The sequence below is a fragment of the Poromitra crassiceps genome (assembly GCF_964638095.1).
Source record: "Poromitra crassiceps genome assembly, chromosome: 12".
Classification (NCBI taxonomy): Eukaryota; Metazoa; Chordata; class Actinopteri; order Beryciformes; family Melamphaidae; genus Poromitra; species Poromitra crassiceps.
The window spans coordinates 15852941-15874638 of record NC_139632.1 but is presented as its reverse complement, the minus strand read 5'-3'; the positions used below and the strand labels follow the sequence as shown (position 1 = coordinate 15874638).

Sequence of the window (21698 nt, the reverse complement as noted above, 5' to 3'; positions counted from 1 at the left end):
ACATGGGTTAAGTGAGAGGTACATTTTGTACATATCTGGGGTCAGTGTTCCCCATTCAAACACTGATCTCGCCTGCTAAAGGGAGAAACGGAAACTGATAAGGGATCAGTGGCTACTGGCTAGGGGTCAACTTGACTCTTGGGTCACATTGGCACGGGTAGTGATGGGAAATCCACCATGCACACACACACACACGGCCACACACACATGGCCACACACACACACACACACACACACACACACACACACACACACACAGCTCTCCTGTGTTTTACCGGTGTATCATTTGGCGCTGGGACCTCCAAGGCTGAGTCGTTCTCACACATACTCAGCATAGCATACTTCCCCTCCTCCCTTAGAGCCAATCAATTATCTGAGAGACAGACAGACAGAGGGGAGGACAGACAGAGGGGAGGACAGGCGGCGGGAAGAGGAAAGGGATGCGACCAATCTCCGTGTCACCCCCTTTGGCCGAGGACGTTTCCGTCCACATGGCGATGTCATACTTCAGCTTATTTACCAGTGACACACACAGCTCACCTCCATGGGTACAAGGGTGCACATGTACTCACACACACTCTCACGCGCACAAACACATTCCCACATTTACACACGGTCCCTTAACATGTCTCCCTGACACCAGACCAAATGAGCACAAAACTGTCCACTGTAGTAGATCAGCCCACTACTGTTTCCTTCTCCCTGTGTGTGTGTGTGTGTCTCTCTCACACACACACACCCACGCACGCACGCATGCACACACACACACACACACACGCACGCACACGCACACACACACAAACAGTCTATTCAACTTAGCACAAGTCAGTATGCAGCCAGCCTTGCTGCCAGCCAAAATCAACTTGTAAAAGGACAATGAATGCAATTTCAGCTGCTATTCAGCTCATCAGGTGAAGCGCGTGCCAGGCTACAGAAAGAAAATAAAAAGATCTGAGTGGGTAAACCAATTTAATTGTTCAAAGCAGCTACTGTAGCAACACATTCTAGCGTCTGTTCAATCAGATTGGACAGGGGACACTAGCAGTTCCTTAAGCTTGCCCAGGTATAACATCTGGACCTTCGTAGCAACTAGCCAAACACTAACAGTATACTGAATAGACTAATATACCCTTCTTCCACTATATGGTGTGATTATGAGTAAAAGAGAGAAAGACAGAGACAAGAAGAAAGACAGAAGTTTGGTTTCCATCCAAAGGTATCGCAAATTTTAATCTAATTTTCAGAAATTCGGCAAAAGAAAATGTGAAATAATGCGCGTTTCCATCGCTGCTATAGAGACACTGCGTAACGCGTCATCATTCAGAAACCACGCCCAAGACGGGGAAAACAGAAAGCCCCCCTCCAATCCTGGCGTTCTCCTATGTCACGTGCATGGTTGCGTGTTGCACAGAAAGATCGTATATACGGAAGATGAACACACTTACTTCTTGACAGCTAGATCCACATTTTTCTTCTCGCCAATTCTCAATGGCTTCCTTGTTTTGCTCAGGAGGACAAAAAAACTTTAACTGGCGATTTTTTACATTTGTTCTCTGCGCAGCCCACCACACAACAGCTTTGAGCTATGTTTAATTCAAGGAAAATGACGCTGGTGTGTGGAAATGAACGGAGCCTTTCCCCCATGATGGGCGTGGCCTATTCCATGCAGTGTCTCTATTATGCGAATTATAGAGCTGTCAATCACCTCGTGTTTGAGGCTGTCTGAGATGCTGATCAGCTGCTAGACCCGATATATCAATTAATCAATCAACACTTTATTCCAGACACAGAGGCGGTCCATAGTACATCACAATAAAAAATATACAGAATACAAAACATAATAAAATACAGACAGATACAAATTTATATAGTTCCAATATTTGCATATAGGCTAAAGCGCCAGTGAGATATACATTTCTATTAAACACATCTAACGTTATTCATTTAAAGTTTCTTGATGATCTACAAGTAGACAAAGGTACCATAACGCCATTTCTGGATTACCAGGTGCGACTCGACAAGCATAACGTTATAATCCACGGAGCAGATAGTAAGTGAATACAATTTCATTAAATTCTAGAAGTGGGTCGCCTTAAAGTTACCGTAATATCCCAGTCTTCTTCCGTTTACCAGGGCGGGTATTGTGCTGCGTAGCCTATTTACCATTATTTACCGTCTGTAGCCCTATTGTGTGCAGGATACAAGCATGTCATGTTTTGCAGTGATCAAGGCAAACCTGCCTGGTTTTTGAATGGAGAGACAACAGAATATCGCTTGTTTCTCTGTTTCCACTGCACTTATCGCATTTTCCTTTTATTGATACACTCGACTTTTCCACCTCCCTCAAGCGTGAAAACCTTTTTGAGATATTTGGAGGCTCTTGCGAATTTTGCAGCGTTTCCACTCTGTTTTTTTATTCGTAAATTGAAATTTCGCATAAAAACAGGTGGATGGAAACCCGACTAGAGTAAGACGGAGACAGAGAGAGAGATGTATATAAACCAGTAGGTGTTATTCCCAGTGATAAGAGGAACCTGAGACGTGCCCGTGGTGTAAACGGGCCTACAGGAACCTTACACGTCCCTGTGGTGTCCCTCCTGCCTGCTTATCTTCTGGACACATCAAACAGGCCTCCAAGCCACCCACTCACTGTCAGCCTGCAGCACTAACCGGACACCTATTGTGCAACACGACGACAACATAACAAACTACGTTATGCAACACCGGGGGGGGGGGGGTCAGGCTGCAACTTCCCCTATGCCCACAATGATATTCAAGAGAGGACATAAACACGACCTTTCACATGAGACACCTCACCTGAGGGTTCACCCCCCCCCCACACACACACACACACACACACACTACAGTGTGTTCCTCAAAATGCTGCATGCTAACAGGCTAACACACGTGTTGTGTCTCCTGTTGGAGAAGCTTTACTGACACAAAGACACGCCAGTGAGCCATGAGGGGAGGCACTACGAGACAGTGCTGCTGGGAGCTCCCTCCGCAAAATGGAGTCTTGTTTTGCACCGACGGGAACGAGGGAGAGATGGACGAGGGAGGGGAGGGGGGGAGAGGAGGGGGTCATCGGGGGGCAGATGGGGAAAGAGGGAAGGGAAAGGGGAAAGGGGCGGGGCCGGCGGGTGAGGGGACAGAAATGTTATGCAGTCAGGGTCAGCGCAGAGGGCCGCTGTGTCTTTAAAACAATGAGCCCCTCTCCTCCCAGGGTTAGACGGGAGAGGCAGAGAGCAGGAGGAGGGGAGGAGAGGAGGGGGGGAGGAGAGGGAGGGGAGGAGAGGCAGAGAGGAGGGGAGGAGAGGGAGGGGGGAGGAGGGGAGAGGCAGAGGGGAGGAGAAGCAGAGAGGAGGGGAGGAGAGGGAGGGGGGAGGAGGGGAGAGGCAGAGGGGAGGAGAGGCAGAGAGGAGGAGAGACAGAGAGGAGGAGGGGAGGAGAGGCTGAGAGGAGGAGGAGGAGAGGCTGAGAGGAGAGGGGGAGGAGAGGCAGAGAGGAGGGGATGAGTGGCAGAGAGGAGGGGAGGAGGGGCAGAGAGGAGGGGAGGAGAGAGCGAATGGGGAGCGAGAGCAGAGGGGGAAGGAGTCAGAAGAGGAGAGGGGGAAAGGGTCGCGGGCAAAAGGGGGGAAAGCAGGGGGGAGAGAGGGGGTGGGAGGAGTGTAACCTGAGCCTAGCCAGGCAGGCAGGCTGACGTAAGGGACCTCCAGGACGGCCAGTGATCACATGCATGAATGGAGGGCCCCTATGTACCACTGCTACATGATAGACCACATACACACACACACACACACACACACACACACACACAGACACACACACACACACACACAACCAGGGGGAGACGGGAGGGGGCTGTCCGCTACCTAGTGGCCACTTAACACAAAAATAAACAAGAGGAGGGGTTTACCTACCATACAGCCACACTCATAAGAGCACAGGACAGGAAGTAGATAGAATGAGATATGGGAGGTGTGAGGAGAGACAGGAACACATTGTGCTTTCCACAGTTGTCATTTCAACTTCAATTCAATCAATTCAGCTGTTTTTGCTTCAAGAATAAGAATAAAACCAAAACCAATCCTTGACAATGGTTTATACCAAATCTATAATATTTTTTACATTTTGAATTCGAATCAGGTGAACTGACACTAACCCCAGTCTGCAGCACTATATGTGGTACATAAAAGAAGGGTGGGGAGGTGTATGGGGGGACAATGACCATGACCCCCGGCTCCACACACACACACACACACACCCCACTGTCCCAATGAGGACCACCCATAAGCAGACAGCTTGGTGCTCTCACTGGCTGTCCGGGAGCTCTTTATTACAATAACAACCCAATCAGCCACTAATGAGGCTGGGGGACGGGGTGGGGTGTGGGGGGGCGGGGTGGGGTGTGGGGGGGTGCTGTATAGGAGCAGAGCAGAGAGGGGAATAACAGAGGAGAGACTGGAACGTACTGTACCATCCTGCGGACCCTCTATAGGAGAGATGTGGGCCATGCACCCACCTTCCCTGTCTGTTTGACACTTCATTTGGCAGCAGGAATGAGGAGAGAGGAGGAGGAGGAGGAGGAGGAGGAGGAGGAGAGAGGAGGAGGAGGAGAGAGGAGGAGAGAGGAGGAGAGAGGAGGAGGAGGAGAGAGGAGGAGGAGGAGAGAGGAGGAGGGTCACACCAACAGAAACAGTGGAGGAACAGATTGCAGACGGAGGGAGAGGTGAGTTCGTCTTCAGTGGGAGAGTGACAAAGGAAGAGATCCATTCCTAAAGGTTACCTTTTGGTACAAAGGCAACTTGTGAAAGTGAAGGTCTGAAGATAGTCACTGTGCGTCATGCCATAGTGAGTGAATACTGTGCGTTGAATGTGTTTATATAAAGAGTGATATGTAGTCCGCTCTCTAGCGTCACAGTTGTCCTCGCACCTTCCACATTGTGTCAGTATGTACTGTGAAATTAAGCTGCTAAAATATATCAGTGCCAACATTGTCTAGACACATTTAAGTACACTTTGTACTTGGAAACGAAACTGACTGATATATACAGTAATTAACTGACATTAACTGACATAAATATATATATATATATATATATATATATATATATATATATATATATATATATATATATATATATATATATATATATATATATCACTGGTACTGAATATTCCCCATGCCTCCAGTATGTGGATGCAAGGGGAGGGCAAGTGAGAACAATAATAATACTCTGATTTAGATTGAATTGCACAGCCAGTCTCTCTCTCCATAGCTCTGATTTTGATTTATTTATGTATTTATTTATGATTACACTCAGATCAGAGGAATATTGCCAGGAAGGCTCTGACTGAAGCAGAAAGGCTATGAAAGAGCCAGGGACATTCTGTGGCAACATGTATATAGCATTAGATCATCATGATTACATTTGAAGAAGTAAAAAAAAGTCACTTTGGCATGACCGGTGTTAACTGAGGTCATAGCAATGAAACGGCTATCTCCCACAGCTGCAGCCTCCATCATAATGTAGCTACAGTTTCAGACAGATCCTCTTCTTATTTTTAGAGTTGCGCCTCCCTGCAGAGAATTCAATACGCATCTAACCAATAGTAGCAGGCTGGCTAGCCCGGTGCTGGCTGGCAATAGGATAGTGGAACTCTTGTGTCGATGTGACAGCCCAGAGAGTCCGGCGTGCCTCTGCCTCTCGCTGTCACTGGAGGGCAGCCCCCTGCGTTAGCTTAGCGTGAAACCAGACCTGGCTAGCATGAAACCAGGTGGCGGCTAACTCTGCACCGTGAGAAGTTTCCTCTCTCTCTCTGTCGGCTCTGGGGGGGGGGGGGGGGGGCGACGACGTTGCCCCCGATGAGGTGATCTGCCGATTATAGATTTGTCAACGGCTCAGTTGCTGAACAAACCCCGGGAGAGAAACTATGCGGCCGCGTTGCCAAGTGGACTGCCAGTGGAAAAATGCGTTTGTTTGTTAATATAGCTGCTGTGGAAAGTCCTGAGAAGTCAAGCCAGCTCCCCGTGCGCCCGCGCTGCCAAGCTGCGGCTTCTACACTGAAAAACGATGCTGAAAAACTGCATGAGAGGCATTTTGATTAACATGTACCAACTTGTACCTCCAAAACAAAGAGAGCTGAGGACCAAAATAACAGTCCGTGTGCCAGAGAGAGAGAGAGAGAGAGAGAGAGACAGAGAGAGAGACAGAGAGAGAGGGGGGGGGGGCAGTTTGAAGACAGGAAATAGGCTCAGTGTGACGCCATCAAAAACGAAGGGGCACAGCCAGGCAAATACAGAAACAGTGAGGCAGGGGCGATCAATCTCTAAATCCAACTGACTGATTTTATATGAGATTGACCTGTGTGACCAAGTAAGATGACAAACAAGCATAGCTGATTATGTGTGTGCATCACCACTGGCCTGTACGTACGCCCACATGTTAGGACATCAGATGAAGGTAGAGAGAGGGGAGAGGGAGACAGAAGGTGTGTGTGTGTGTGTGTGTGTGTGTGTGTGTGTGTGTGTGTGTGTGTGTTGCAGGAAGAGAGAGGGAAGGAGGCGAGGGGAAAGCACCTGTTCCTCCATTCCCTCAGCCTCCCATTGAGGAGCATGGCGCGGGGAGGCGGCCCGGACTATTTATATACAACCACGGCTCCCATTCCAGCCGTGGCACCGGGCCAGGCTGTGGCAGATTGAAGCATGGAGGAAGAGAGAAGCACCACGCGGGCCCTGAGCTGTCAGATGGCCGGCCAAGAGGAGAGGGAGAGGAGAGGGAGAGGCCTACATCACATCACACTGGTGACTTTGGCTCGCCTCCTTGCCTCTCTACCCTCCGGCACCGACCGGCAAAGGAGAGAGGAGGAGAGGGATGTGGGGGGGGGAGACAAAGAGAGCGATTCTAAAGAGAGAGGAAGAGAAAGAGAGAAAGTGAGGGGGCCCAGGCGAGGCACTGGGTCATTGTCACTTGTTTTCAAAACAATGACTCACTATTGTTTGTTATTCCACCGAGCCTGGTTTGACCTTGGACTCAAGGTCGCTATAAGAGAGGAGAGGAGAGGAGAGGAGAGAGAGGAGAGGAGAATGAGACTGATGTGACTTGGGAGGAGAGGAGAGGAGAGGAGGACAGGGGAGGGGAGAGGAGAGAAGAGGAGAGGAGGACAGGGGAGGGGAGAGGAGAGGAGAGGAGAGGAGAGGAGAGGAGAGGAGGGGAGAGGAGAGGAGAGGAGAGGAGAGGAGAGGAGAGGAGAGGAGAGGAGAGGAGAGGAGAGGAGAGGAGAGAGGGCAGAAGGTGCATGGCCTGCCCTGTTTGACATCTTGCTAGGATGACAGTCTGATAGAAAGTGATCTCTGTCTCCACGACCTTACCAACCCAAACACTAAGTGGATATGTGTGTGCCGTCTGTCTGAGTTTAAAATGACATCACACATCACCAAAATAGGGATGCACGATACGATATATTGGCATCATACCGGTATCGGCCGATGTTAGTAATTTTTTTATACGTATCGTATCGTTCCGAGGAGCAAAATAACAGCGATGTTAATGTTAATAACCGTGTTTCACATTGTTTTTCAGTATGTACAAAAATGTTTTTAGATCATATCGACATCGGTAAATATCAGTTATTTGGCCATAATATTAATGTTCATATTGGTTATCGGTATCGGCCAAATTTTTCATATGGGTGCATCCCTACACCAAAAAGCATCTTAACAGTTATTTGTCCAGGACAGGTATTGCTTTGTCTAAAACTACAAGCTCGTTTTCAGCAACAGCATCATCATCATCATCATCATCATCAAGGGAGTAAGTGGGTTAGGGTTAGATGTCATCAGTGAGTGATGTCATCAGTAGGGCTGTCAAAATTGCCCCAAAATCATATTAGAATATTCCCTCTAAGCAATATTCGTCCGAATATATGCGAATAACTAACAAACGCAAGTAGCACGTAGCGTGCAAGATTTCTAGTGTTGGAAAAAAAGCACTGACTTGAAAAATCTTTTCTAGTGGCCACCCAGGACATCACCAGCCAGGTGTTAAATGCTTTGCTCAAAGGCATTTTAAGAGAGGGGAGAGTGTTATTCACTTTCCTTTGCCCAGATTTTCAGAGACAATGCACAGATTTGAACCGGCAACCTTGTGGTCGCATTGCAAGCCCGCTTCTCTAACCTTTAGCCTACTGCCTCCCCCTGTTCCTTTAGCCTACTGCCTCCCCCTGTTCCTGTTCCATTCTCACACACGGCAAACACAGGCCAAGAATTCAGAAGCCTCAGTCCTTTTGTATAGTAGATAAGATAGCCATTGTCTTTGTATCTGAGGTTTTTCCTTTCTGCCCAGTTCCTCATTCCAATTCCAGGCCTTTCTCCCTCTCCTTCCCTCTGACTGCCTCACGTGCTTCTGCAGCGCAGCACAGCATCATGTATCCAAACCCCCTCAGAGATGGAGGTTACTCGAAAGAATGAAATGTCCAGACCACCGAGGCTAACAGAAACCCCCACCCAAAAAGCTACGAGCATAAAGATATGGTCTGCATGCACCATGTAACGTGCTCCAAATGATCCGCTAGGAACTTTGCCTCGTGTCAGTTGCATATATATCTGCACCTATTTTCCAACAAATGCACACCACCGACAGAACACAGTTGAGCTTGAATTTCTTCCTGCTTATAACCATTTAGGATACCAGATGGTTCCAAAGATCAACAAGGTCCTAAGTATGTACGACAAGCAACATGTTAACGGTCTGGAAAATAATAGGAAACCACACACACACGCACGCACACACACACACACACACACACACACACACACACACACACACACACACACACACACACACACACACACACACACACACACACACACACACACAGAGCTTACAGAAGGGCTAAACCAGGTGGTGCTCCAAACAAATAAAAAGCGTGCCGGGGGAAACGGCATTCCTGACATAGCCGACGCGTTTGGGAACAGAGAGAAGACTATGAAACAGGAGCAGGTAATCAACTGCAGACTGGACTGTGGGGGAGATACAGAGCAAGACAGACAACACACACACACACACACACACACAGAGTGAGTAATACATAAAACATCTGATGCTCCTTTTCATCTTCCCACGTTAGTCAGTGGATCTTGGTGTGGTGAGCCGGGGCCTGAGAGGGAGGCAGTCAGAGCTGCCTTTCTCTGCTTGACTTCCAGCCACACGGCAGCAGCTGCAGGGCCCAGCCCCACCAACACCACCCACAAACCAGAGATACGCCTGGGCCAGGACCAGCTACGCCTGCCTGCTACAAACCAGAGCTACACATGGGTCAGAACCAGCTACGCCTGCCTGCTACAAACCAGAGCTACACATGGGTCAGAACCAGCTACGCCTGCCTGCTACAAACCAGAGCTACACATGGGTCAGGACCAGCTACGCCTGCCTGCTACAAACCAGAGCTACACATGGGTCAGGACCAGCTACGCCTGCCTGCTACAAACCAGAGCTACACATGGGTCAGAACCAGCTACGCCTGCCTACTACAAACCAGAGCTACACATGGGTCAGAACCAGCTACGCCTGCCTACTACAAACCAGAGCTACACATGACATGGGTCAGAACCAGGCAGCTATGCCTGCATGCTGCCTCTGCCAAGTCAGCTTCTTCCCTTGTGTGTGTGTGTGTGTGTGTGTGTGTGTGTGTGTGTGTGTGTGTGTGTGTGTGTGTGTGTGTGTGTGTGTGTGTGTCTGTCTGTTTCTTCTTGCAAATCTGTCTTTCTACCTAATTGACTGTCTGCCCATGTGTTCACATTGTGCTGGGTCTCTGGGGTGAGGCCGGTCACAGAGAGGGAGAATCCAGGAGAGATGTCCTCCTCAAGCTAAAGAGCAGGGAGAAGGTAAGGATGTCACCAGCTTGCATCTCTGGCTTTGAAAACCTGGGCAAGAAAAGTGAACAATGCTCTCAACTCCCCGAAACAACTGCCATCGAGAAGGCACTTAACCCCCAACAGCGCTGCCAGAAAACAGTGGTTTTATCAGACAGCACTGCATGACCATGACCATGAACCCAAAGAGCATGTGTTCCCAGCAAAAGTCATTCAAAGACAGAGAGAAAAAGACATAGGAACAACAGCATACACCTGCTTTTTAAATGCCACCTGTATCTGGATAAGTGATCTGGATAAATGGTCGCATTTAAAAAAAAAAACAGGTGTAAATGGGGTGAGAGAGCACTTCAAACTGAGCCATGGAAGGTTTGATCTCACCTGGCTTTAGCTCAATGCTAACGCAGGTTTGATCTCACCTGGCTTTAGCTCAATGCTAACGCAGGTTTGATCTAACCTGGCTTTAGCTCAATGCTAACGCAGGTTTGATCTCACCTGGCTTTAGCTCAATGCTAACGCAGGTTTGATCTAACCTGGCTTTAGCTCAATGCTAACGCAGGTTTGATCTAACCTGGCTTCAGCTCAATGCTAACGCAGGTTTGATCTAACCTGGCTTTAGCTCAATGCTAACGCAGGTTTGATCTAACCTGGCTTCAGCTCAATGCTAACGCAGGTTTGATCTAACCTGGCTTTAGCTCAATGCTAACGCAGGTTTGATCTAACCTGGCTTTAGCTCAATGCTAACGCAGGTTTGATCTAACCTGGCTTTAGCTCAATGCTAACGCGCTCTTTTGACACTCGCTAGTTTTGAACCTCCAGCTAATGGCTGTTCAAGGTGTTTACGGGAGGTCTTCCCTGTGCGCTGAACGGACCAGTGAGCTCATCCCAGCCGAGCATGGCAAATCCTATTGTTTTGACTGGATTGCTGCAAGGCTGCCAACTCTGAGCTACAGTTACATCCCAGATTTAATGCAAACGAAGAAAATAATTTGATTCGAACTGCCTTGAAATGAGACTTATGGGCGCACGTGCGTGTGCGTGTGTGTGTGTGTGTGTGTGTGTGTGTGTGTGTGTGTGTGTGTGTGTGTGGGTGTGTGTGTGTGTGTGTCTGTGTGTGCACTGTGCACGCGCCAGACTATGAAGAGGAGCGAGAAGACAAGTTAACAAGCAGGAGAGATGAGGAAAAAAAGGCAGGATTTGAGAGGTGGGGAGAGCAGAGAGGAGAGGTGGGGAGAGCAGAGAGGAGAGGTGGGGAGAGCAGAGAGGAGAGGTGGGGAGAGCAGAGAGGAGAGGTGGGGAGAGCAGAGAGGAGAGGTGGGGAGAGCAGAGAGGAGAGGTGGGGAGAGCAGAGAGGAGAGGTGGGGAGAGCAGAGAGGAGAGGTGGGGAGAGCAGAGAGGAGAGGTGGGGAGAGCAGAGAGGAGAGGTGGGGAGAGCAGAGAGGAGAGGTGCAGGAGGAAAACAGAAAGAGGGGGATTTGATGACGGGAAGAGCGGGAGAAGGAGAGGGGAGGATGGAGGGATGGAGAGCGGCGCAGCCAGGTCAGTTTAATGGCCTGTTTGTCTGTGCTGTTAGACCACCGGCTCTCACTGGCTGCTGCAGGAAAACCTCACGTACACACACACACACACACACACACACACACACACACACACGTACACACACACACACACACACACACACACACACACACACACACACACACACACACACACACACACACACACACAGCCTCTCTCTCTCTCTCTGCTTCCTTCTTTCCATCTCTCTCCCTCCCTCGACCCTTTCCACTGCTCAGGCCTACACCCGCAGCGTCGACGTCTCCTTCCATTTACAACAACACAAACATTAAAAAAAAAAAAAAAGTCTGAAATGTGTTTTCATAACTTTGCTGCCCTTCAACGCCACTTGTTTTTAGACCTCTCCCTGGCTGGCAGCATTGCACGTCGCCGTACAAGTTGATATTATTTTTATTCATAAAATCTTAGCGTCCGTGAAACATTCCGACCTGAGCCTTTGATTATGTACCAGTATAACCCCGCCCCTCCTCCTCCTCCTGCTATTTGTTTTTCCACGGGAACTCCTGCCGATTCCCAAAGATTTTCGAGCGCCCCCCCCACCCCCCTGTTCCCCCCCCCCCCCCTGTTGGTTTTTCCATATAGGATATCCGTGAGCATGCAAGGTATGGTATGGATGGAACACTGACGTGGGTTCAACGTTCAGACGGGCCCCGCGGCCAACAAATCACTCACAGTTAGCTGGCCTGTGACAGATGGCTCCCCGGAGTGCAGGGTCTGCGGCCGCGCCGCCATTGTAAAATGACTTCCATACATTACAGTGTCATTTCACGGCAGGGCACGATTCAATATGACCCCCCCCCCCCCCCCTTGACTGTAAGTGAATATGGGAATGCCGGATGCAAGCTCATAAACTAGGCGCAAGCTCCCGGGTTCTCTCTGCCCTCCTTTCCCTCCATCTTGGCATCACTCCTCCCTCGCCTCCACTCACTGTGTGATGTGAGCTACCCTGCCCTGCCACACAACAACCCCTCCCCTCTACTCTTACCTACCATACAGTATGTACCTGTTCTCCATCCCACCCATCACTGCTCCAACCCGTCCAAAGCGTGACGGACGGACGCCCCGGTGACGCGTTCAGCACCGTTACGGTCGCGGGCGCGCGCGCCGACACCACGAGCGCACACGTCGACGCTGGAATGGCATAAATTAAAAGATACATGTGTACTCTCTATAATTAAAAGAAGAGATTGACGGCGCGGCCGGCGGTGTCGGGAGGGGAGGCACGGCCAGACTCTCCCGTCTGAGGCGACGGTGGTTCGCATGCTGCAGGATGTGGACTTGTTTCCCAAAAATCTGCCACCACACGGAAGCACAAAGTAACACAAAAGCATACGCACGCACACAAATACACACACAAATACACACACAGTGGGAATACACAGTAAGCTTAGATACAAGTAACCGCACGCGCGCGCGCTACACACACACACACACACACACGAACACGCACACACACATAGCCATATTGCAGTGGACAGATAAGGAATTGAGAATTGAGCTTTGTATGCTGCCTCTCTGTAATGCAGGTGGTTTCTCTCTCTCTCTCTGCTGTTGTGTTGATATGGGGGGGGGGGGGGGGGGGGGGGGGGGAGCAGCCGCAGTGTAGTGAAGGCTGAAAAGGTAGCTGGTTATACAATGACACCCATCATTCAGCAGCAATGACAGTCATTGCTGCATTGAAGTTATACTGTGTCTGCACACCCTATGGCTTCTTTTTGCGAGATATTGTGATAGCAATTATCTGTCTTAGTGGTTTGAGGCAACAAGGATATTTTACTGCACTTCAAGCACAATTTTCATCAAAGGTTGTACCTTTATAATTAAATTAAATGTTTCAGTATGCCAAAATTCTACAATTATTAATTGTAAAGACTAAATCTGTGACATATTGTATAATTCAGTATGCACTGGGCATGCCCGGAGATAAAGTTAGGTGTATATACACCCTTCTACCTGCGCATAACCTCCAGGTCCAGGTCTGAGCTGGATGGCGCTAATAAATGATTACATAAATCAATCAGTGGATCAGTCAAATGCTAATTTGCAAAAATAAATAAATAAAAAAAAGCAAAAAAGAAATACATAAAGCTTGATCTTATATAGCATTTCCTGTCAGCACAGCGACATTACATAACCTTGCAAGATAAAAAAAATGCATGAATGACAGTTCCTTTCGACAAAGTGTTAAATGCAGAGAGGGTAGCAGTGTATTTAGAAAGGGGAGGTGGGGGGGGGGGCACTGTAGTCTACTACCAGCACAGCTAGTGCTGTCACCATAGTAACCCATCTCAGGCTGCTTCATCAGGACAAAAACAGACACGCCCCCCCCCCCCCCCCCCCCTCTTTCCCCCCACACACAACACACACCCTATCACCAAACACAGAACACACAAACATGAGCACTCATAAAAGGACACACAAACAAACACAGGTGCACACGCACAAATGCATACACACAGAGTAGACAGACACACGCAGAGCCGCACACCAACATAAGGGTCATGTGACTGACTGACTGACTGACTGGGTGCTGTTGTTCATGATGTGCAGGTGTACATGTTAAGCATCACTTAGACCCAGCTGGAGCAAACGGGCCGAACAAGAGAGGAGACAACACAAAACAAATGGGGGGAGAGAGAGGGAGAGAGAGGGAAGGAGAGAGAGAGAGAGGTGGCAAATGGATGGCGTTCACACCTTTAAGAGGTATGAAAGAGGAGGCTTTCCCACCCCATACAGAGTGGGATTAGCAGGTGTGTGTGTGTGTGTGTGTGTGTGTGTGTGTGTGTGTGTGTGTGTGTGTGTGTGTGTGTGTGTGTGTGTGTGTGTGTGTGTGAGACAGGTCCACAGGCTGTGCGCATCTGCAGTGTGTAAGAAAAACAAATCAGTGGATGAGAGTGAACCCTCTCACCCCCTCGCAGAGCAGGAGAAGCACGGGGGAGGAGGGAGGCGAGGGAGAGCCAGAGATGGATATGGGAAGAGAGGGAGAGGGAGAGAGAGAGAGAGAGAGAGAGAGAGAGAGAGAGAGAGAGAGAGAGAGAGAGAGAGAGAGAGGGGGGGGGAGAGCCAAGAGGCGCAAGACATGGGGGAGACGGGGGGGGGGGGGGGAGAAATGAATAACACCAAGCTAAGAAAGACGCAAAGGAGGGCTCCAATATCCAGACATGTCGTCTGCACCACTGTTAAACCCCGGTTAGCGCAGACACACAGTAGCTTCTGTTTTTAGCTAGTTACTTAACACGGGCAAAAAAAAAGCAGCCGCATTCAGACATTTCTTCTGTGTCTGCCAGATAGACACACACACACACACACACACAGTCACACACACGGTCTCCAGTGTAAGCCAGCTGCTTAACATTGACATAATAAATGGGGGCACTTGCATCTCCAGCCTCCACAAACTGGAAAAGTCAGGCTAGCGCCTTCTCGGAAAAATGACAGCACGCGATCGACTGAACTCCCTGCAGCCATCGGGGGGAGCCGGAGCGCTGGATTAATGTTAAGCTCTCAATGATTAATGAGACTTAATTGCAAAGCAACAAGGGCCCGAGGAGGACAATCACAACGCCACCATTCGCTCCCATGTTTACCATGAAGACAACCTGTTGCAGAGAGCCAACTGTTGTCATTGGGCAGCAGCAATGAGCTCCATTTGGCATCCCTGACTCACTGCCTGAGCTCCCCAAGCGACGCCGCCATCTCTCATGCTCTGTGTGTGTGTGTGTGTGCACTGTAGCACAATGCTTCCCTAATCCAATAAGGTAAACAACCCGACCTCGCCATCCACATCCAAGTCTGATCAGTCAATTCATTTACAGCCCAGTACATTTAAATCAATCAATTAATCAGTAAAAAAAAAACCTAATGAAGCTATTGATTGTGAGTAATGTCTTTCTGCTCTGCTCATTTCTCACCTGACTGCCAGATCGGCCAGTCCTTTGAGCCAGGCCGGGTGGAGTTTAGAGGCCTGAACAGATTAAGCCAATGCGGACGTAATGTAGGAAAAACTGCACTTCCTCGAATGGCCACTTGAGGCTGGCTCCAAAAGGGAGTCGAACCCCATTCGCCCCCATGTTTAAATGAACGAGGTTAAAGCAAAAATACAAGTTAAAACAATCAATCAAAAACAGCCCAAAAATATTGATCTGAAGTTGCATCCTTCATAACTTCACTATCACCTCGGAGAATTATATGGCATTATCAATCAGAACATTTCCCATGTCAAACCAATCTCAATAAGAAAACATGACAAATGTCAACCATTCTCTGGGTCTCTCTAGTAAAAGTGTGACATGTGAATTAATTTGACATTTACTATGGCCTAACGTCCATGATCCATTTATATGCAGCCAATATCCATTTATTTCATAGCTTGGATCAATCTATTCCTCTATTTAACAGTGATCAACACTGTGATCCAGCATCTGTGTGTGTGTGTATGTGTGTGTGTGTGTGTGTGTGTGTGTGTGTGTGTCTGTAGTTGTGATTAACTACTGAGACACTCACTGGGCTGTGTGTCAAAGGGCCACTCTGCAGTCATATGACAGGCCTCAAAATACATTTAACCCATCAGGTTCAGTTACATGGCCCAACTAACACACACAGATACACACAGATACACACACAACGCCCCAAGTCGAGGCTGACGTCGGAGCGTGTTTGCCGCTTATGACAGTTGTTCAAAACATGCAGTGTGGGGACCACCAGGCGTCCTTGAGGGGGGTTCAGCCAGGGGTCCCCAGTAAATGAATGAATTGTTCAGTTTTACCATTACAAAAAGTTAACACAATTAGAGAATGACTATTTTATCTTGACTATTAGTCTTGGAATTCTTTCTTTCTTACTTTTGGGGCATTTTTGCCTTTATTGGACAGGACAGCAGGCATTCGAACCCGGGTCGGCCGCGCGAAAGGACTAAGCCTTTGTTGTGGTACGCACGCTACCAGGTGAGCCACCTGGACCTCCCCCAGTCTTGGAATTCTTGGCAAAATCATATCTGATTCTGATTCTGACATTACAAATCATCTCAGATTTGGGTTCAAGAGATGAATGTCCCCATGCAGGCATGCTCTCTCAGGCTGCCTCCACCCAAAGGAAGAAGCCACTGCTGATCCCTGCATTACAGCCAACGGCTCAACTGTGAGTTTACAGCGTGAAGTCACCGACTGTTCAAACAGGGCCGATCCAAACAGCAACGAGGAGGACCATCAAATCAGATTGTTGCAGCATGGCGTAACGGCGCACTCTGTGTGTTTGTCTGTGTGTATGTGATCCCCCCCCCCCCCTCCTCTCTCCTCCCTCCCTCCCAGCCAGGCTACATTTCTGCATGGTGAGCAGAGGTTTATATAAACAGCCATAGTTCTCTATCTAGGAATGGGAGTCAGTCAGAGAGGAGAGCATCAGCTAAGCTGCATGCTAAAAACCAGTCTCGCCATAGACCCACTGATATCATTTCAAATCCCTCACTTAATTCCCGGGTTGACATGATGTGTCTGATCAAAATAATGATAATTTAATTCATTTGAATCAAATCATCTCTCCTTTCCAAAGGCTTCATTTAAAAAAAGCAGCCTTTGAAGATGATTAATAAAAAATGGCAAAATAGTGCAATATTGCGCCTCAGTAATGAAGTGTTTGTCAAAAGCAGACCAAACCAAAACGCCCGAGCAAACATGCGACAGGAATGTATTTGCTCGTCGGCCGATCAAACGGTGATGCATTGTGGGAGTCAAAAGGTCGGCTTGTGTTTTTCGTCCCGGCGCTTGTATCGCTGTGGACGAGGCGGTGTGCTGCAGGAAAGAGCGCTTGGTGGTACGTACGCACGCACGAGTACAAACAAGATAAAAAAAACATACGCCATGGCACAGCGAGGAGAAGTTGAAAAGGGTACTTGGAGAGATAAGAGCAGAGGAGGAAACACTTAGGAAAGGCTCCCCAACAGTTCATTTCCTTTAGCAGTGCATATTGCCTTCCTGCGCCAACACTCCCGCACATACAACGCGCAGCGAGCGGAGCCTCGGTTCATGACCCCTCCCATTGTCTGCTGGCTCTGTGGACACGGCCTATCCAAACATACAATGGCAATCTGCAAGCCGCAGTACGGCTGCATTGTGAAAGCCTGGATTCTGCATGATGCAGCCTATCAAACATACCCGTATTATATCAGCTTTCCAAAGTAGGATTCCAAGGCATCGAAAGAGCAGGTCAAATAAGACATTTATTGAGGGAAATGTTTGGTCATTTGCTTAAAATAAATGGTCGTTCTATCCGCAAGTGAAAGTGCTATTATTAAATCTGGATTCTGCCCAAAACCTAGTGTCAACTGTCAGAATGTTACATACTGTACCAAATCCAACCCATCTTGTTCCGACACTTTCAGAGTTAACATTATAAAGTCCAATAATGTTATTCGCTGTCCATCCATCCTCAAGACTATCCTGGATTGGTACATCGTCAAGTTATCAGTTCATATACAGTAAAACGTTATTTTGCAGTTATACATTACGCAATGGGTCCATTCGAGAATTGGGTATGCAGGGAACCGAGGGGCCACTCAGGGCACAGGGGCCGGTGGGTGTTAGTAGTAGTAGGCAGCCCACCCTTGAACCTGCCACTCTATGTTCACATGCATGGCCACCTCCACTGGACACGGACACACACACACAGAAAACATACATGGCCCGGAAGAGGACAGGTCAGGAGCTGAGAGAAGAGATCCTGCAGTCCTACACGCACATCCTACGTATGTGCGCGCGCACGCACACACACACACACACCTACAGGGTGGGCCACTTCAAACACATTCCACACCACGCACAGCATTGTGGGAAAATGCCACTGTGCGCTTCAGTGAAGGGTGCCTGAGGATTCCAAATAGGCCACAGACAAACTCTCTCTCTCTCAAACTCACACACACACACACACACTTTGGACATTTAGCTCTGTCTACAAGAATCTGGATTTCTTGAGGTTTTGATGCAATGTGTCAGTGACAGAGCTGGTTAAAGCAACACAGACTGTAGAAAGCGCACACACACCTTCCCAACAGAGCTGTGCTCTCTCTCACACACACACACACACACACACACACACACACACACACACACACACACACACACACACACACACACACACACACACACACACACACACACACACACACACACACACACACACACACACACACACACACACACACACACACACACACACACACACACACCTTCCCAACAGAGCTGTGCTCACAAGCCTACGAGGAAGAAGAAGGGGGCCAGGCTCCCAGTTGCACAACTTGTTTTTCACTAGTTAGCCATGCAGGAGAAGACGGCTTACTTCAGAAAGCTGCTCCCTGATAGCTCACAGTCAGCATGACAAACAACCCAATCAACATCAACTAACAACCGCCTGTAAAAACCACTTTATTGCATTCTCTAGTCGGCAGGCCTCGCCGTGGTTAACATATCAATACTTCCCCTTTCCCATGACTGAGGTGGGGATATCAGGCGGCGTGTGGATTCAGAATGAAATATTCCAAGTATTTTTGGGTTGTTGTTTGGTCTCTCCCCCCCCCCTTAGGCGTAAACGTCTCAGAGTGCCAAATATGGTCACTTCCCAGAGAACCGAGTAGATCAGGAACCACAAACAGCCAATGACATATACCCGACTCCCTGAGAGAGAGGGGGGGGGGGGGGGAGAGAAGAGAAGGGGGGTACCAGCCACTGCAGTCCTGTCTCCAAGACCCCCTTTAAGGGGCCTCTGTCTGCATACATGTCCTGTGTAAAATACCCAGAACATTTCCTTTGAACCCAGCCTCAGGAGCCATTTTTAACGAACACAACTCAAAGTGGGAAGACCGTTAATAATGCCACCGAGTAGGAGACAATAAGAAGGAAACGGCCAACAACGCTTTTATTATTGATTTCACAATGGTGTTTGTTTTCCTCATTTTATCTGCGTCTAAGTGCTCACTTGCTCTGTCCACATGGAGTTGATTCATGTAGTGAAACGCCTTGTGGTCATGTGCAACACATGTCAAACATCACTGCACAAAAACACAACTCTCTAAAGGATACATGGAGGCAGGCTATAGGTGGAACCGCTAATAAACATGTAAAATGTGTGGGTTTTTTTTATCTACAGATCGGCTTTACATGGACACACATTGATGATTTCAAATTGAGTTAACAATGCAGGAGTAGACTAGTGACATGACCTAATGACCTGCTCTAATTAAAATAATATTACTCGTGTTCGTAACATACTGCATTATAATCATAAGTAAAGAAAATTAAACGGATAGCTAAATCATCATGAGGCAAAGATCTCCCAAAATAAACAAAATCGATTTTATTTTCCGAACATCGTCAATTTACGAGTTGAGTATTTATAACTTCAATCAATTTAATACTTCTTACTTTGACATATAATGTGAATTTCCCTCATAAGGATTGATATCAGACTATGCGTGATGGGTCAGCTCCACTACATCCCAGGTGATCTGCTAACAGCCCACAGTAATCCTACCAATTAAAAACAACATTCCCCAGTTGTAATTCATCACTTCAGTCATATCAACGTTACGGCAAGAGGTCATCACACAATTTATAGCGGGATCATTGAGTTCAGCTCTCTGTGGAAAGCGGCGAGGCGAAATATCACCGCATTTTTTTCATTCAACGTGGGCGATCAAAATCCCCTTTCATTGATAGGGGGGGAGGAAAAAAACATACACACAACACGGGACAAGACATAACCCGGTAGGATAACGCCCATACTTGCATCCCAAACTGAAGCTAAAGCGTAATGTAGGCTAATCCGCCGTTTCTAATAAGGGGATTTCGGTGCTTCTTAGCGTCGGTGGCTAAATGTGTTTAGGTCCAGCAGGCTGCAGTAGCATCGTGTCTGTGTTATTGGTGTGCGCTAGTCGCCATGAGAGGCCTAGCTGCGCTCACACGACCAATCCTGCAACTCCCAGTTTAGACTCGCTGCAGCAGACCACCCGAGTCCAGTTACAGCGACTAATCTGGCCCTGGGGCTGCCGCATCCAGCCAGCACAGGCCGCTACTATGTATCTTTAAGAGGGTGCCCAGGGGGCGGGGATATTCCTCAATAACTTAACGAGGAAATATCAATTATCAATACAGGGCCACGCTAAAACTACAATTATTAGCTCCCTAATTAGACCCAGACAAAACTTTGAGCACGCGCCAAGGTGACGCCGAGGCTGCCAAGACTAAAATCGCCTCCCCAATTAATTTCGTAAAAGCATTCAAATAAATACGATTTGCGTTGTTTTCGGAGTTCCGTAAAGAAAAAACAATATTCCCGCAATATTCCACTAGGCGGTTTACAGCGTGTCCGTGGTTGTCAAAAGTGAGTTTATAATAACCGTTGACATTTTTACTTGTGTCACTATATCCAATCTAGGTATTTAGCATAGCCTACTTAATGGTTGTATCGCCTACAGTATCATAATGATATTCCTGCACGGATTTATAGTTTTGATATCATATGTGTAGTAAAGTATAGTGTCCTAAATGTATTGCACGAATACTATAGTTCTATTTCGTTATGGATTAACATTACTTAAAGAACACATACCACTCAATGTATACAGTAACTTGCTTTTTCTGCATGTGTAAATTGTATGCTGTCTGTGTGTGTATGTTTGTGTTAGCGCACGTAATGAAATGCAAGTTGGATGTGACATGGGAAACATGCAACATTTCATAACAAAACAAAAAATACTTACTTTCTCCGCTTATTAGTCCACACTGGCATACGATGCAGACGCAGACAATAAAAAACACAATTTGTGTTCGCAGCTGTATCGTCCACCGCCTCATTTTGACTCGGGGAGGGGGGGTTGTATCTCTTCTTGAGGCTTATCCAAAACTGATCTTTGAAGAGCAAAGTTTATTTCAAATGCGTTGCAATATCAAAAGTAAGAAACGATTTTTTTTTGTACGTCATGTAAGAATCTAGTAAAGTTATTCAAGGTTGTTGTCCCCCCCTTACGAAGGGGGCCGGGGGGGCCAACGTGGTTCAATTCAATTTCAAAAATATTTCCCCCAGCCACGTTTCTGATATTTATGTGAGCCCTGGAAAATGTAGACCACTAAATAACGTGATCTTGGGTTCTGGCGACACATGTACGAATAAAAAGCTTCATTTTCCATAAGTGGATGCGGCAGTTCTCGTTCATCTGTTTGATGTTTCGACGAATCCAAGGGTGAAATAATAATAA

General features: G+C 47.9%; 1 protein-coding gene across 1 annotated transcript in view; it reads right to left on the bottom strand.

Moving 5' to 3' along the window:
- insrb (insulin receptor b) overlaps window positions 1–21297 on the bottom strand; it is a gene marked incomplete at both ends in the record, with an annotated part of 103137 nt that extends 81840 nt beyond the window's left edge. Inside the window, one exon of the mRNA XM_083648137.1 lies at window positions 21204–21297. Within this exon, the coding sequence (XP_083504263.1) occupies window positions 21204–21297 (94 nt within the window). The remainder of the gene's footprint in view (window positions 1–21203) is intronic.
- Window positions 21298–21698: the final 401 nt, after the last annotated feature.